Source organism: Pyrgilauda ruficollis, unplaced genomic scaffold, assembly GCF_017590135.1.
Source record: "Pyrgilauda ruficollis isolate IOZ18807 unplaced genomic scaffold, ASM1759013v1 scaffold23, whole genome shotgun sequence".
Classification (NCBI taxonomy): domain Eukaryota; kingdom Metazoa; phylum Chordata; class Aves; order Passeriformes; family Passeridae; genus Pyrgilauda; species Pyrgilauda ruficollis.
In genome coordinates this window covers 8,867,897-8,883,818 of record NW_024522539.1, presented here as the reverse complement: position 1 = coordinate 8,883,818, position 15,922 = coordinate 8,867,897, and the positions used below count along the sequence as shown (strand labels likewise).

General features: G+C 44.1%; 1 protein-coding gene across 1 annotated transcript in view; it reads right to left on the bottom strand.

Annotated features, from left to right (window-relative positions):
* The window catches only part of HDGFL3 (HDGF like 3), a 37,759-nt gene that overhangs the window by 3,675 nt on the left and 18,162 nt on the right, over positions 1-15,922 (bottom strand). Inside the window, exons 2-5 of the mRNA XM_041468824.1 lie at positions 11,896-11,972; positions 8,502-8,640; positions 7,074-7,232; positions 5,378-5,524 (exon numbers count right to left, since the gene is read on the bottom strand). Coding sequence (XP_041324758.1) covers positions 5,378-5,524; positions 7,074-7,232; positions 8,502-8,640; positions 11,896-11,972 — 522 coding nt within the window. The remainder of the gene's footprint in view (positions 1-5,377; positions 5,525-7,073; positions 7,233-8,501; positions 8,641-11,895; positions 11,973-15,922) is intronic.

Genomic DNA, 15,922 nt, shown 5'->3' with positions numbered 1-15,922 from the left:
AATGCCTCTCCTCCACACTGTGTCACAGCTGTTGGGCCACAGCGTGGCGGGAGGGACAACAAAGAGACAGATAATGCAAGTCACCCTCCAGGCTTTTCAGTTTCCAGTGGCATGTCCCATCATGGCCTTTAGGTGCAGTGGCAGTGGCCCAGAGGCAGCAGGGGCTGTCCCCAGCACAGAGAGCTGCAGGGCAGCGCTGCTCAGGGATGCAGCTGAGCGAGTCCTGCAGCTCCTGCAGCTCCTGCTGCTCAGGGATGCGGCAGTGCCGAGCACCTCCCCTGGTCTCCATGGTTTCACGTCTCTCCAGAAACAGATCAACTCTCAAACATCTTTGTTTGAACAAGTCTCTCAGCTTCACTGTAAGCTATGGTACAACGTGTGCCATGCTGCACACAACGGAGAGAGCACAGGATCTGACTGATTCGAGAGCAAAGTTTCTGTTATCAATGGCAGCACACAGAAAACAGAGCAGGGAACAAAACTAAACCCACAAACTGCTGTCTGTTTTTCTGGCACTGAAGATTACTCCCTTAACAGTGTCTGGCAACCAATTCAGCCATCCTGTACTGTAAAACTGCATGGGCAGAAAGATAATTGTTTACTTGTACAATAGTTGTTAATCCGTGTTGGTTTGAGGTCAAAGTGGTTACGGGATTCAATGTACACAGAGCTGCAAATATTTCCTCTCTACTGGCTGCTTTAATCTCAACTTGCATTCAGACATTTATGTTTCCTCTGAGTTATGTCCCATGTCCTTAGCCAGCAGTGCTGTTATCCTGAGCTACTGGAAGGCAGCAGACAACACAACTCCTTACACCATATACTATGCCACTATTTGATTTTTACATAGAAATTTTTACTGTGCAATACTTAGACACATTCTTACAAATATTATCTTTTGCTTTGAAGGGTAGATTTTACTGTACCTCCAACTGCAGGAAAAGGAGACAGAAAAACATACTTTGTTTTCATTTTTTTGTACAAAAGGCTTTTAGATTGAATTGAGCTCCAAATGCAATGCTTTCAATGCTGACAAGCCCCCAAATCTGTTATGCAGCCTGACCAATGTTATTCCTGATAAGTAAAGAAGAGCAAAGGGACCAAACATCTCAGAACCACATCAGAAGGACGCAGTGAACCTGCATTTCTCTGGCCAGTTTGGCCATTACACTTGTACCTCACAGCAGTAACTGGGATTGTTGCTACCCCACAAGAATGCCACAACAAAAAAGCCTGGACACAGGCTGTTTTAAATATGTTCTCCCAAATGCAGTGGTGTCAGATGGCAATCATTTTGGACCAGATTTTGATCCCCTTATTCATGCTGGCAGTTGCCTCCACAAATAGATCCACTGACTCAGTTGGTAACTGATTGTCAGTGTGAGAAAAAGGATCACAGTCCCTTACTCCATTTTAATATTCAGGCTGCACCAGAAGCAAGAAAATATATCTCATTTCCAGCAAATCTATTCTTCTCTGAAGACAGTAAAATCATTCACCTCCTGCACCTGAACACCAAGCAAACACTTCCTTTACTAATACACTGCCCAGACTGTCACTGAAACAGTGAACACCAAAACGAAAACTTGCCACACACCCTGTGTGCTGCCCTGGCCTCCAAACACTCTCTAATAAGGCCAGAACCACAGCCAGCTTTCGAACATGAGTATGTGGCCATTCAGAAAGTAAAGTAAAAAGCAGTTTAGGTGTTCAGTTACAAAGATTCAGAGTTATGCCAGCCAAGAACTAAAGACACAAGTCACCAGAGATTTAAATGAGGAATGTAAATCTGCTGCCACGAATTCTCTGATTTATGAACTAATTTAATGCCATGAAAGTAAACAACACAGAGCCATGAATACCTTTCCACCAGAAAATTCTCTTTACATGGTATTCTGAGAAAGCCAAAACAATTTAGTATTTAACAGCAGGGAACACTTCTGGGAAGATTCTGTGACTCAAGATCTGAGCAAACTCTGGGATTGGCTGTCTTAGCTAATAGACTATTAGTTAATTAATATTGGATGATTAACTCATGAGCTTCAGGCTGTGCATCTTCCTGGGGAAGGAATCAGACAAAGATCAACAGTTAGGGAAAGAGCTTGAAAAACATGTAGTGATGGGACACAACTACCAACTATGATTGGGAATGAGGAAACATCTCTTTGTTGAGAATGCCTGTAGCACTCAAGAATAGCTCAGAAACGAAGGGATAGAGTTAAAAAAAAAAAAAGAAAGCACCTTTGTCTACCCAAGGGATAAAAAGAAAATCACAAGTTGAGCCCTTGAACAGTATGAAATTGGCTGAAAAAAATATAATAGCTCTGAAAGTACTTTTATTTGCTCTGGGTTTGAGTCTTCAGGAAGCCATCACTTCACATTTTCAAGCTTACCTCTACCACCTGGAGGTTAGAATTTTCATTAAAAAATATAGGTGAAGGTGCTCCTGCAATCATCTGACTTTGGCTGTCAGCCCTTCAAGAAGATCCCTATAATGCTGAGGGTAAGAGCGTGATTAAAAGGCAGGGTTCCATCTGATCTGAGGAGCAGAGATGGGTCTTCAGCCTCCAGTCCAGGCATTACAAAAGGTAATTACTACATCATTATTAGTAGTTTTATTAAGAGAAGAGCTTGTCTCCTCCAGGCAGCTCTTGCACAGGGGGCCAGAGGCACTCTGAGCCCAGGGGAGTTCCTTGCGAGGGTGGCCAAGCCTCGTGTGCCCGCATGGCGGCCCAGCCCCGGCGAGCAGGCAGCCCTCCAGCAGCGGCAAAGCACGGGGTGGAACACTCCTGTCCTGGAGAAGAGGGCCCTGAAGGCCGGCTGTGGGTGTTTGGTATCTCTGTACGCGGTTTTGCAGCGAGCGCAGCCCCGCACCCCGCGGCCGCTCCTGGCGGCACCTCATGGCAGCAGCACCGCCCTGGAGCGATGGATCCGGGGACAGAGGGACTGGGCTGGGGGAGCCCATCACACTGCCTGCTGCTGCTGGCCCACGCTCTGCTCACGAGCTCCGTGATCCTAAGGAGACCATTCTCTCCTCTGTGGTGGTGTCTTCAGCTGGTCGAGACATTGGTCTGAACTCACGTGTGTGAACAGAAGGATCATATCCCATCTCTCCAGGAGCACGTTGGTGTTTTTCAACCTTCCTTTCCACAGCAGAGAAGCCCAAGAGTGTGGGCTGGAGGAGCTGGGTGCCCTGCATCAGAGCCTCAGTCGGGGTGTCCAGCAGGACGTGGCTGCAGTGTCCAGCAGACAGCTGGCCCCGCGCCCCAGGTCACCAATGCGGACACTGCGGGGCTGGCTGTTTAACACCAGCTGGAAAAGAACCTGCTGCTCTTCCCCCAAGTGCCTGTGTCTTCTAAAAGCACACCTTCTGAAAGGACACTTGGTCTGGCTCTAGGAGCAGCAGGAGATGGAGTGTCCCCTCCTGGTCCTCAGAGAGAATTGCACTGCTGACAAAACCTCAATGAAACGCTGAAGAGATTCCTGTGTGGAATGATGACTTTGCAGCAGAAATGGCCAAGGTGAAATATATGGATCAGGATGTGAACTTTTCCAAACTTATTAGTGATTTTATCTCAAGCTGCCCTTAAAACCACATCTCCATTTTCTCTTTAATCTGTATTACTAAAACTCCACCTTTTCCATAACGTTAAAAGCACCCAAGACCTAGCAACAGACTGGTTGCTCAAGCATGAGTTCAAGGCTGCGTGGTGGGGCTGCAGAAGTCAGAGCAGAGCCACCTCCCCACATGGGTATGACAGTAGTGACTCTGGATATTTCTTCAAGTTGGTCCTGGCAGGAAGGATAAGACTGTTGACAGTGTTTCAGTATTTCAGCACAATATCTGTAATCCTGAAAACACTGAGAAGTACCACGATGTTGTAGCATGCTGGACTCTACCTCCCAAACATGTCACAAGCCTGTCACATCCAGAAGAAAGAGCCATATGAATTTCAACAGCCACAAAGCCAACATCCTGTGTGATGTTTTAGCCACTTAGTCTGTGACTGACCTAACTCAGTGAGCATTTCGTCCTTACATGGAAAATGTGCCTGAAGTTCGCAGACATATCCCCTGTCACTGCCACAAACACGGGAAACACAGCAGGGCCTGCTGAACTTCTTGTTACCTCAGATGCACCTTACAAACAGTTTTCTCACCCAAATACCTACTTGAAGACATGGAAGTGTCACAGGGTTCACTAGGCAGAATGTGGGCCACCCTTATCAGCCTCTGACACTCTGTGGGTGAGAGGCTGGGAGGGCACAGCTGGGCAGTGTCCCCTTGCATCAGTCCCTGGCTGAAGCCAGCAGCTGGTTCAGAGTGAATGGGAGTGTGAATTTTCCTCGTGACCCCACGAGCCACCTATCGAAGTCTTTATAAAGCAGAGTCACAAAACAACTACACTGCACTGCAGAGAGACACAGGGAAAGGAAGCTCTGGGAGGAGTCTCTGAGTGGGAGACAGCAGCAGCTCCCCAGAGGCTGTGCTTTGTGAGGAAAGGCTGAGCAGGCAGCTGGGTGCTAAGGCACCCCAGCAGAGTCAGCTGAGAGCTGGGCTGGCTGGCCTCCTCTCACACCTGGGGATTCGTGTCACTCAGCTCCTGCCACAGCCCAGCCCGGCTGCTGCCCACGTGGCAGAGCCTTGGCATGGGCACTGCACAGGGACTGCTGCTGAGCTGGAGCTCCAAGTGTTGGAGCAGAGAGGCCTGTGCTGCTCCAAAGGCTCAGAAATAGCAGGGGTTGTTAAAGGTGGCTGAGTAACCAGCTGCCATGCTAATCCTCCTGCTCAGCCTTCCCCTCTTGTTGTTGTGGCCACAACAAAGGAATATTGATATGAACACACAACTGACAAAACACACAAGGAGATTGAACGAAGCTGCTCTGGAGCAGATTGCGTATCCCATCCTTGGAAGGTCTAGCCCAGGGCAGCATCTGCCCTGGAACCTGCAGTATGCAGAGTCTGTCATGAGCACATGAACCCTCAAGAACCCCGAAGAAGACACTGGGACCCCACAAATTAAACAAGTGTGAAAGGGTAAGCAGGCTCCCTCTGTTAGTGAGCCAACATGCATTATGCAAACAGTCTGATTCTGCTCTCACATCAATTTTGCATCATTCCAGCTCATGGTTTTCAGTAGCTCCTCTCAGCTGACATCTATGCAAGTGTCAGAACAAAAATAATGCTTGTTTCCAGTCATCTCTCTAGAGCAAAATTTGTACCACTGCAGGCACCAAGTCCATTTCTGCTCTAGACACATTCTGAGCACTGAAATGTAACCCAAGAAGGTGGCACGTGGCACACACAGGTCACCCTGGCTGCAAAGCCCCCCAGGAGCGAACTGCATGGGAACTGAATGACAGGAACAGTAGATTACCCCTTCACTGGTTTTCTGCAAGTCTGAAGAAGTGTTTCTTGTGTCATTGCCTGCGTCCCCAGCATCAGAGCTGCTCTTATTTTCTTCCTCTTTGCAGTCCTTATCATCTTCATCTCCAGGAGATTTCCGTGACTGCTTGGAGGATTTCTAAAATGATCAACAACAAAGTTAAAATTAAAACCTGAGCTTCAGCCATAAAAGAAGTATGTGGAATACTGTCTGATCATGCATTTCCCTGTTCAAGGTGAATATTGGGCAGGATACATGGGGTGAAAAACATTTTTCAGGTGAAGTAGCTGGAGTTACTGCCACCAGTGAAGGAAATTTCTCAGATTCTGTGTTCAGCACAGGTTGGCAGCTCAATTGACTGAAAGACAGACACAGTAATAGGAGCTGGGTATTAGTGCTGGGTCACCTGTAGGTTTTGTTAGTTAATGAAACAGATGGTGCCAGCTTGGCAAAAGTTTTGATTAAACACAGAGATGTAAAATGAGAATAACATTAGCAGAGCTGCTTTCCATACTTTTTTTTAGTGCTGTCAGCTTTAATATATTAACATTAGAGCCATGTGGAACCAATACATCTTTTCCTTTACATCCCTTTATGTTATGCAATTCTACAGTACAAAAGGATAAATTGTGGCATTAAGCCACCATTTTCATAATCCTCTGTTTGCCCAGAGTCTTCTGGAAAGAAGATGGTAGACCAGACCTGAATTTCTGATGTAAAACACACAAAAGGGGTGAAAATAGATTTTGTTTGGTGGATCAACCACAAAAATTCACACTCTCCCCCAAACTGTGCCTGGATCAGATTGTTTGATTGCTTCTTCTCATTTCCATTAGTTTTCACTTTCAGAGAAGAATAACATGAATGTGAATAAATTGACTCTGCCACACTTTACTTTTCAAGGGAATGCAGCCCTGGAGGCACACACAGAACCAGAGGAAGTGACTATAATGTTGCTCCCCTTTACCCAGTGATGAGTACCCAGGGACAAGTGGGAAGTCTATCTGAACCCAAAGGTGTCACTTCTCAGGGGATTTTGTCCACCAGCCACTGTGAGACAGACACACCACTCTTAGCTTCCTGACCTACACTGTTACTTAAGACATAAACAGGGCTGGTGGGTACTACAGTGCAGGTCTAATGTCTACAAACTGAGCATCCTACTCCCTGGTTAATGAATTAGTTCTTCCACCTTCCCATCCTGTATCTGGACTGAAGTGTTTTACACTCAGCTACAAGAGGAGCAGTTGAGCACTTCTGGCCCTACCAGATCTTTCTGGGAGATGGGAGGGGGAAGCTTCAGTTCTCCTGGACAGGACCCAACCTGAGCTCATGACCCTCAGGAGGCCACTCCTAAGGCTTTTTTTCTTCTTCTTGGGGAGAGACCTATCTGAGATGATCAAACCTATCAATCCATCTTTGCATGGGTTTTCTTTCCAGCCCTAGTGATCTCCTTCCCACAATTTCACCTTCTCAGTGTGTGGGCACTAGAACAGGGCAGAGTATTTCAACTGGTGTCTCACCAAGGCTGTCTACAAAGGAAGAGCACTCCCCTTTGCCTATTTGAACACCACTGTCATGCTATCAGAATCAAAATGCCAAAGGAGGAAGAACAAATTTCCATGAGGTGAACAGTATTCCAGTTATAAATGCCCATGGATAACAACAGGAAAAGTCAGAAGATAACCTTTGAAGTATAGGATTTTTTTCGTTTTGAGCCGGCTTTTTCATTCTTTCTTTTTCCTTTTCCATCCTCTTCTACCCGATCACCTTCCTCCTCACTGCTGGCATCTGCTGTATTTCCTCCTTCTCCTTCAGTTTCTGATGAGCTCTGTTGCTGAATTGCCTTTAAAATAACAACAACAATAATAACATCAACAATAGAAATATCACTAATACCTATTACTTGATTTTTGTTCTGCATTGAAGATAGAAAGATGGAAATGGACAGCTTACACTTTAATTGCTATAGTTAGGAAGAGCTCAGGTTATTTTTGCAATTATCAGGAAAAAGGGCTGCAAAGGCAATTTTCTCAGTCACCACTTGAACTCAGTTATCAGTTGCAGATTCTGGGATAGCATGTTCTGAAGGGTTTACATAGAAACAGAAGATCCAATAACAAAAACGTGTTTGCTGGAGGAGAACTAAGGGCTGCTCAGTGGAGAGACCTGGCCTGTTCCACTCTGGGAAAAACTACTGAAACTTTCAGACTTTGGCTGCAATAGCAGAGACTTTTTTGTGAGAGAAGATGGCTGTTACACTCCCCTCAAAGGACGAGATCTCTGTGTTTTGGAAAAGCACACCCTGACCAGCAGGCTGAGCACTCTTTGACAGCCCATCTCCCACAGACTATTCACTGGATTTTTTTTTTAAATCCCCAAGTGTATGCAAAACATGTGTAGGGCTGAAAATATGAAACAGGAACTGAGAGAGGCAGCAGCTTTTCTGCAGGTGGTCTGTATCTCTGGCTTGTAGTGTTTTGTGATAATAATGTAATAGGTGTTTGCCTTCTTTTGGAGGTGATTCCTGCCTTCAAAGGGCCACATTTTTTTAATGAGAAAAGTTCTTTGTTTTATACAGCCCACCAACTACTCTTCTCCCTCTCCAGCTTCACTGACTTTCTGCTCTGGACACCCAACAGGGAGAGCTGTTGTACAGCAGCAACTGTCTCCTACCAGCAGCTTAACCCTCCACCTCTCACTCCTCTTAGCTTTGGCACTGCCAAATGTAAAAATCAAAAGTGCAGTGACCTTAAGGTCTGTGTAAAATACATGGAGCCTGACACAAAAATAAACAACAGAAAGAAGTCAGAAATTATTCATGTTTGTACAGGAGTAAATAAAACCATCCATTTTTAATTTAACTAAATGTGTTGCAGAATTTTCCACTTCACCACCCCAGAATGTCACTGAAAGCAAAAGGCTCTGCAGTACGATTAAAGTTCCATTTGTCACAGAGTGTGAGACCACAGTTGTCTTTACATTACACAATTACCAGAGCTGTGAAACTTTCTTGCTCCATCAAAACCAGAACCTTACACATCACTCTTAAAACACTCACTTTGACAAGAAGAAAAGAAGAAAGATAGGAGCAATAGATGGGAAAGTAATTTACCTGATATCCAGTAAACTTTACTCCAGGGTTGTTTTCTATTTCCCACAGGCCTTCATTAAATCCTTTTCGCTTGTTCGATTTCCCAAACTTATCTTTATATTCTTTATATGGGAAAAGGTCTTTGGGCCCCAGGAACGCACTGCATTTTAACAGAGGGAACATTCAAAGAAGGACTTATCACTCTCCTCTTCAAAAAAGTCATAACATTAACAGTGCAAATGCTTTCCCTGTTCTTCTGCTCATTCGACAATTTATTTTCTAGGGGTTTTGGTTTTTTTTGTTTTTTTTTTTCACACTGGCTTTGAGTTACTACTGTGAGTCTGATTTAATGGATTGGCTCACCATCCTGATGTTTGATGTAGTAAAATCATGCTGGGTATCTCTAGAAACAACTGAAACATCTCTATTTTATTAACTGCTGCTGGGAACTGGCACTTGAACAGTTTATGAAAGTTTATGAAACAGTTTATGATGTCATTGCTTGCGATAGCAAGGGACCAAGCTTCCAATCCTAGAGTTATAAATCCAGAAAGGCCTCAAAGATGCCACATGAAAAGCTAAGCATGTAAGGAGTGCCTAGGACCCACGAGCCAAAATTTATCCCTTGTACTATGGGATAGAAAAAGCGGTGGCATTTATTATTATCTCTACTGCCAGTAAGCCTGGGAGCTGCTTTCTTGGAATTAGCCCCCCACATACTAAATTCTGCACAAACACAATAAAAATGCTCTTTCCCAAAAATCTTATAATTTCATATAAGAACAAAAAACAATGGATGAATATAGGCAGATGAGTAATACAAGGAAACAATGAGACACACAGGGTGCTTGTGGCCAAATAGTTTTTCAGACAGCACAGCAAAGGATGGATTTTGTGCTTTGCTGCTGCCTAAGTCAGCTGTGCACTGGGCCAACTAATTTCAGGCACAAGCACCACAATGCAGGGAAAAATAATTATTAAAAAAAAGAAGAGTGATGATTTGTCCTGCTTTTTCTACACACATTACAGTAAAACTCTAACTTCTTAACTCTTAAACTGAAGGAATAACTTTCTTTCAGTTGGGTATCTGTATCTACTGTATTCTGCATGGTGACATTGAGATTGTAATCACAAGCCAAATTAAAACAATGAAGGCAAAAAGACCCCTTCATTCCCACACGTAAAGATTCTGTGTCATCAGAGACCAGAGCTGAGCAAGTCCCAGTGCCCTTCACCAAAATCACTGTCCTATTTTCCTGACGATCTTTGCAGTTCATGTTAACCCTCTGCTCTCCATTACTGAGGGATTGTGGAGCTCCACCACGTCCAACACATTTATTGTTGTAACCTCACCACGACATTGGGACTCTGCCCTTTTCTGCAGATGGGATTCTGAGGCACAAAGATTTGTCCAAGGTCACACTCAAACTGATAGCAGAGGAAAAACCAGCTCGCTTCAGTCTCAGTCTAATACCTTAATCACAGGATAATATTTCTTCCTTTCTGCAATCATTATTTCAGATTAATGCCTGATTTATGCCCTGCATTTATGAATGTGCAAAGTCCCATTCACTTAAATCATCACACTGGCCAAGCAGTTTGCCAGTGCAGAGCCAAATGGTTGCTAAAAAGTCACCAGATGACAAGTCCCTGAGGAAAGAGCTTCCTTCAAACTCCACCTGAGACAGCATGGGATCCACGCTCATGGGATATTGAAAAATATCTTAGTTATATAATTACAAAGCCAAGAATGCACTTCTACCTGAAAGCCAAATAGTGATTTCCAAACTAACAGATGTCATGTTAATATTAAATGCTACACTGAATAAATTATGTTATCTATGCTTTTGCTAATACCAGGAGATGTCTCCTTGTCAAAAATATAAACAAACAGTTCTAACACAAATAACAAAGGAAAAATGTATGAAACTTAGTATGAGCTACCTTAACTTAGCTCAACAGCAATGTATGGAAATGTTTCTACAGCCTTTTATGTAAAGTAAACACTGAAAAACTGTCTACATCTTTGCTTGAAATGCATTCATTGCCACTGGGAGAGTATAAGTTTCTACTGCTCTGCTATAAAACTAAGGAGCTGCAATCTACAGTTCATTTTTAAGACTTAGGCTTTTACATTTATAAGGTAGGAACTACAAACTCTTTTTCTGTTTCAGATGCTACAGTGAGATCATGAGCTCACAAAATCCAAATCAAAAGAGATTATCAGTCTGGGATTCACTCATTTTGGAATAAAAGTGGTCAGTTTTTTTCTTAAATGTTTCTCAAAAATGATGTTTCCATTTGAAAAATAATTACATTTTGGTTTCTGATTTGAAAGCATCGTAAGTGTATTTAAACTTTACTATTTTCAGATTATTTTGTGACAGTACCAGTGGACTACAATATATCAAAACATCAGGTTGTTTCATTCTAGCAATGAAACTAGAAAAAATAGAAGAACTATTTTAACTAAAGAGAGGCTACTATAAGCTTTATAAAGCAGAAACTGCCTTTAAAGATTTTTATAAAAATAAAATGTGATGTATGAGCTATGGAGCTTATAATATTCTGGAATAACATTAAAATTCAAAAATAAACAATAAATTTTTAATAAAGCTTCAAGCCTCTAGCATTGAATTTAAAATATCATCAGAATTTCATTTTTCCAGTTTTAAGGAATTCTAGAAAACATGTTACCTGCAAATGGGGAAGGAAAAGTTTTGAAATTAAAATATTTTTCAAAATGGAATGTGACTTATTTTTTGGCTATCTCAGACATAGTTTAAACTAGAGACATGTACATTATAATATTGAAACTCTGTACCTTGTAGCAATTATGCTGAGACCTAACTTACCTCTTGTGCTCTGATTCCTTTCTTTCCCTATCAGCTCAGGCAGCTCAGTTCTTCCATCACTTCTGTGAGCTCCATCCTACAATACCCCAGCACAGATCCCAGGAATGCACGTGTTTTGAAGCTCTGCCTGAGACTCTGGGGTCTGCTTCCTTTCACGTCACAAACTACCAAGCGAGTTCTCACACAGGACACAAGCTCAAACACGTCCAAACACAAGAGCCTGATCTCTGCTATCATGGACATCCAAGTACAAAACGTTTGCCCCTGCCTCTGAGTTCAGGGCTTTTTCAGACCCTTTAATGAATTCATGCCCACGCATTTCCTTACAGGATACACAGCTTTTATGGTTAGCTCATGGTAGACCGTGAAGGCAGCAGCATTCCCAGCTACTTTCAGCTTTCACTCCCATTTGTTAACACCAACGAGTTGGGCTTGCAGGACCTTTCTCTAGGCTCCCAATGGCTTCAGTCAGGATTTGTTTCAATGAAATCAGAGGAAATTATGTTAGCTGCAGTGGAAAAAGGCATTTCCAAAGGAACAGGTCATGCTCATTCACTTACGTTTCATGAGTCCCAAAAAAGAAGATGGGGTATTTGTTTGCTGGAGGCTTGACGGCTCCTTCAGGAAGTTCATCAATCTGTAAGACAGAAAGCAGTGGAAAAAAGATTATTATAAGTGGTGTCCCTCATCCAAGCCTCCCTACCAAGCCATGGAGGTGCTAGCACAGGTATCCTGCAGCCCTGGGAGGTCCTGCTGTGCCGGGGTGGGGAAGGGAAGACAGCTGCTGCTTTTTCAGGCAAAGTCAGCATGACTGAAATACTGCAGGGAGACAGCAGAAGACTCAGGAGCACACACAAAGTTTTAATGATTTCATGGGCACTATAATACACAAAGGCAATAAAATCAACTCTGCTTAATTTAAGTGTTAACTTCAGATGCTGCCTCATCAAAGGCATCAAAGCCCAGAGGGTAATCCTGCCTGTCTCACACAGACACCTCAATAACTTCTGCAACAAATGGGGAACAGATGGGACTCTGGGACTCTGCAGCTGGAAAACAGGACAGTCTCCCAGTGGTGTTTGCTGTGCTGATGGTGGTACACAGTGTAAAATGTGTAGCACACACCAGGGAGGAGGGCCAGGGACTCTCCTTCCCCTGCAACACCCTGATAACTGGATTTGGTTACCACTCCCCTCTGTACCCTCTCTCTCCTTTCACATTTTAATCCTGACATTGTATTTCTCAGGACACAGTTGCAGAGCAGTGAGGGGAGGGATGCTGAGGGTGTTCTCCTGAAACAGAGCTGGTACTGGAACAAACCCCTCAGGCTGAGAAATGCCCAGACCCCTTCTCCCAATGTCTGAGTGAGAGCACTGGTTGTGAGGCAGGAGGTGAGGCACAGGACTTAATCTTGTCTATGTCTAATTTTGTAGTCCTTTGCAACAAAAATAAGAGAGTCCAGGTGCCTACCCACATAAACCAAAAACACAGCAAAGCTTTAAATAAGATCCAAGAGCCTGCCTTCCCAGAAATGGCACTTCTGAGCATATGTGGGTGTGTGAAATTAAGTGTCCAGAGAACTCTCTGGCTAAGAGAGAGCCTAATGAATCTAGATATCTACAGGGCAGCACCAGTGAGCAGGTGAATGGCCTGGTGCCTGGTCTAAGGCAACTCAGTCTCAACATAAGCACCCTGCCAAATGTCACTGCAACTGAGAGCAAAGTGCTGACATAACAGTGCTATACAAAATCTGCTCCTCAGCAGAGCACAGGGATGCAACCTGCATGTTTTCACTCAGGAGACCAGACCCACATGTGCTTTCCTTCTCTTTTCTTGCTGGAGGACCCCTAACACTGAATTCTTATTGATTAATAAGCACCAGATTGTTTTCAAAGGATGTCCTCTTTCACGGTAAAGCATCTGCTTGGCTGTGTAGCTTTCAAAGGAGTATGAGCTTTGGTAAGAATTCAAACCCTTTTGGTCTTTCTGCAAGGACACCCCTTGGGGATGGAGAAACGAGAGCCACATGCAGACCTGTAACATCACAAGACTCCTCTCTGTAGAAGAAATGGATGCCTATCTTTTTGGTCTAACTGGAACATTCTCTGAAGCTGCACCAAAATCTGGAGCTCTGAGAGCACTTCCAAAGCATTCCCTCAGGGGGGTGTATGGTGGGACACACCGTGTCACCCAGCACCCACCTCCCAGCACAGTCTGCAGGAGACAATTCGGGATTGTCACAGGTGTCACATGTCTTGTGGGCACAAGCAATTACTTCTTTCTCGTACTTAACAAAGCTAACAATTTGATAAATAAAAGGAGAATCTATTATTTAAATGTACATAGAAGGAAAATACACACCGGTGGAGGATGAACACGTGCATTTCCTTTTAGCTCAGCTGTGTGAAAGGAGGAACTCAAACAACATGACAGGATTTTTGGTGTCCTCTTTATCATCAGGACTACATAGAGGAAAGCTGTCGAAGATACTACTTTAGAGCTCACCATTTTCTGACACTATTTGTTTTTTCAGAAAGTGCCCATAAGGCTGCTATTTGCTCACAATTCATTATTTAAATACAGGTATTAGACTTATTATAAGAGTGATAAAAAGACTGCAGGTCAAAACCACTGCAACTCCCTTTCCAAACTGATAGCAAGTCAAGGAGATATTGCATGTCTGCAAAACATTTCACGCCTCCTTCAAGATGGAAGCATCCACATGTCAGAGCAAAAAAGGCTGTGCTGGCAGTTTACCAAGTACAGGGAGAGGTAACACACCTCGACTGTCTGGATGCCATAGCCATCCTCCTCTTTATTGTGACAAGGAAGATGTCCAGATACCAGACCCCAGAAAAACGTGGACTCCTTTGACTGAGACAAACAGTGTCTGCTGGGACCTGAGTGCAAATCTCATTTGGCCACTTGAAACACGGCTCCAGCTCTGGGCTGCATTACAGAGCAGCACAGCCCAGTTACTGCCTCAGCCCTCTCAGAATCTCGTGAAATAAAGTAAACAGCTGTAAATGATCAGTAAAGGGGGGGGGGAATGAAGACATGCTTAGCAGAGAATGCTGATCAGAAGGGATTGGGATCTTGCATCACACAATGTGCTATGCTCTAAAGCAGTGAGGATCTCCTAAGCAGAATCCCAAGTGGAGTTAAGCCTTCTCTCTTATTCCCAGCACTTGTACTGTTAGCTAAGGAGCAGCACCAACAACAAAGGACAGAACACACATCAGTCACGCAGCTCACCTGCTCCCCATTTCGTGGCATATTTCTTTATTCATCCAAGTATCCCTTCTGACTATGTATCATCACAGGAAACCATAAAAAAGCTTTTCATAGCTTTTGGGAGTTGGCATACACATACAAACACACGCAGTATAAATCTGCACCAAACAGCTCAAGGAGAGACTGTTAATGCTCCCACTCTAACATTTCACTCTGCAACAGAGGTCAAGACTTTTCCTGCCTTCACTGATATTGCTGTGAGCTCCCCAGCTCTGGGGCTTATGTTGCTAGTACTGTAACAAGGTTGGATATAAAGTGACAGTGTTATCTTAGGGCCATTGAACTCCGCGGCAAAAACTCCAGGGAATCTAGTGAAGGATGAGACCCTCTCTGCCATTAGGAAAGATCTCTTCCCCTTTTACCTCTTTCACACAAATCCCGGCATTAGAGACTGTGAGAGGAGAGCTTTGCCCAGTCTCCCTGTTCCCAGTAAAGCCACCTTAGCCCTCTGTGGAGTCCCTACGTGCTTTTTTAGCTGCAGAACAACCCTGGCACTCCATGACAATTGCTGTTGTTTTGTTGTAGCAGAAAGCAAGCAGTACAAGCAACCATACTGCAATCTCCTGCTGCTGCACTCAGTCACAATTTATTCCCATTCTACAGGATGTTTTGGTTAAATATGCTGCAGATTTGGATCCGATATTTTCCCCCATATCAGCAAGATCAAAGACAGAGAGAGGGAGGGAGGGAGAGGAAGAGAGTGAGCGCATGAGCACAAGAGCGAAAAAAGCATCGCTGCCTTGAACCAGGAACAAAAGAGGAAAGAGCACCCATACTAGAACACAGTGCTGTAGTCACAGAAACCTTACTAATGACTAAAGCATCTGTCTATCAGAGAGGCAGACTGCGACTGTGTTTTGCTCCTGGAAGGAAACAAGCAGATTCTGAAGCACCCGCTATAAGCTGCAATCAAACACGAGCTCCATCCCTGCCTGAACCAGAGCGGCTGCAGCTCGCTGCCTCAGAAATCAGTGTGAGCAGCGCATGGCGTGCAAATCTGACATGTGCATCAGCAACACCATGGGCAGCCGCTTCAATTATGGCTAAAATTAAAGCAGGTGGTTTCAGATTTCGAGTTTTATCCCCTTAGCTCCCGTTGCTGTCATCTGCTTAATGAATAACAATTGCTTTCTTTTTGCACAACCTCAGCAGAGCTGCACTGCCCAGCGTTTGTTTGCCAACCAAGCAGCAGAGCTTTAAAGATGTAACTGCGAGGTTTTTTCCAGTAAACAAATGCCAGGCTTCTAGGGTCAAGAACACGGAACAGAAAATTCAGCTCGGTCCTCTGCAACC